This window comes from Buceros rhinoceros, unplaced genomic scaffold, assembly GCF_000710305.1.
Source record: "Buceros rhinoceros silvestris isolate BGI_N320 unplaced genomic scaffold, ASM71030v1 scaffold17675, whole genome shotgun sequence".
In the NCBI taxonomy this organism is placed as follows: domain Eukaryota; kingdom Metazoa; phylum Chordata; class Aves; order Bucerotiformes; family Bucerotidae; genus Buceros; species Buceros rhinoceros.
Window position 1 is genome coordinate 10443 of NW_010414750.1, and position 1646 is coordinate 12088.

At 58.1% G+C, this 1646-nt stretch overlaps 1 protein-coding gene across 1 annotated transcript in view; it reads left to right on the forward strand.

Moving 5' to 3' along the window:
• LOC104494379 (EMILIN-2-like) overlaps positions 1-692 on the forward strand; it is a gene marked incomplete at both ends in the record, with an annotated part of 7366 nt that extends 6674 nt beyond the window's left edge. The window contains one exon of the mRNA XM_010137197.1: positions 504-692. Coding sequence (XP_010135499.1) covers positions 504-692 — 189 coding nt within the window. The remainder of the gene's footprint in view (positions 1-503) is intronic.
• Positions 693-1646: the final 954 nt, after the last annotated feature.

Consider the following 1646-nt stretch of genomic DNA (forward strand, 5'->3'; position numbering starts at 1 on the left):
CCCTGGAAACAGGCTGGTGCTGGAGCCAGGGTGCAGCACCCTGAGCACCCCGTGCTGCCCTGGAAGCATTCACGAAGCACCCACGTGTTCCCAGTCACTGTCGCGCTGTCTGGCCCAGCAGCCTGAGTCAGCTTGGACGGCTGGAGCTGCAGAAAGGTTGTGGCGAAAGAGCCTTTTCTGGAAGGGCTTTGGGGACCCCATGACGTGAGCTGGGGCGTGGCTTTGACTGTCTGTACATCCGTCACCTGCAGCATCGCCTCCGATACCGACGTTGTTTGAAGGGAAGTGCCAGCCCTGGCGTGGGACGGTGTAGAATTTCTTAGCCCGTATTCGCCGGGGTATCGTAGCGTTCATTTGGCTTTGGACTGGCCAAGAGAGAGAAGGTGTGACTGGAAACGGCTGCTGACGGAGTAAGGCAAGGTCAGCTCCACCGTGGGGACAGCCGGAGCAGTGTTACTGTTCTCAGCGCTGTGACGATCCCACTCTGCTCTTCGCCTTCCCAGATAGGTGCGAGGATGACGGGGAGGGGTTGGATTGTCTGCTGCTCATCTTGATCCAGGAGCTCGTTGGTGATTTGTCTCGCTGTGATGTGTTCCGGTGGAAGAGGCGCAGAAGGCTGGCGAAGGGGGCAGACCAGACCCCTGCACCCCCCGTGTGCCTGATCGCTGGCACGTTCCGTGGAGCTTTAGGAGGTGACTGTGGGTCAGGGTGATGCAGATGGAGTTCTGAGCATCGCGGTAGTGATGCTGCACACGAGGAAGCAGCTTGCGCAGGACACGGGACTTGAGCTGTCGGTTGTTCAAAGATTTGGAAAAGCGAGCGGAGACGTGTTTTCGTTGTCCCTGTGTCAGCCCAAGTCACTGTCTCCAGAGCTCAGCTTAAAGGGCTAGAACGGAGGTGAGCACTGCAGCCCAGGGTGGAGGGTTCTGTCGGGTTGTGTCTGTCTGACGGTGTAAATCTGTGCCGCTGCGGACAGAAAGCGTCTCACCAAGCAAACAGCTCTGTGAAACAAAGCACTTGGATTTCTCTGGTAAAAAATATTGTAGTGAGATTTTTTTAAATCCTGGGGGTTTTCTGAAGGTAATTTTAGCCTGCATGAAGGGAACGTTGCACTCGTTAGTCCTCTGCCTTGTGGATGGAGGTACCGAGGGAGCTCCAGGCCAGCTCTGCGGTGCACTGCTGGTGTACGGTGCCGTTCTCGGGACAGCTGAAGTCACCCACTGAAGCTGAGGAAGGTTGTTCCCTCTCCGGCGTACCTGCAAGTGAACGTGCAGGAGGTGGGGACGCGGGGGTCAGACAGCCTCTCGGCGCTCTGGAAGCCTTACATGGGAGGTGCGAACAAGAACCGAGGCTCACGAGGGTCAGTGTGGGTGTCAAGCTGTCAGGGAGCTGCACGTGGCTGCCACAAAGCAGCACCGCCTGGGCCCCAGCGTGTCACGGGCGAGAGCTGCGCTGCGAGGGTGTAAGATGTGCTCAGACCTGCGCGGCTGTAAAGCCCCGTCCTTAATGCGGATGCCGTTCAGCGTCATTCTCGGGAGGACGCTGCACCCTTACGTGTCAGCTTGGACTTTGTTTTTATGAATAAGCCGTAATTCCTGCAGAGGGCTTGGGACTGGACCGGACCCGTGAGCGCGCCGGCGTAGCCC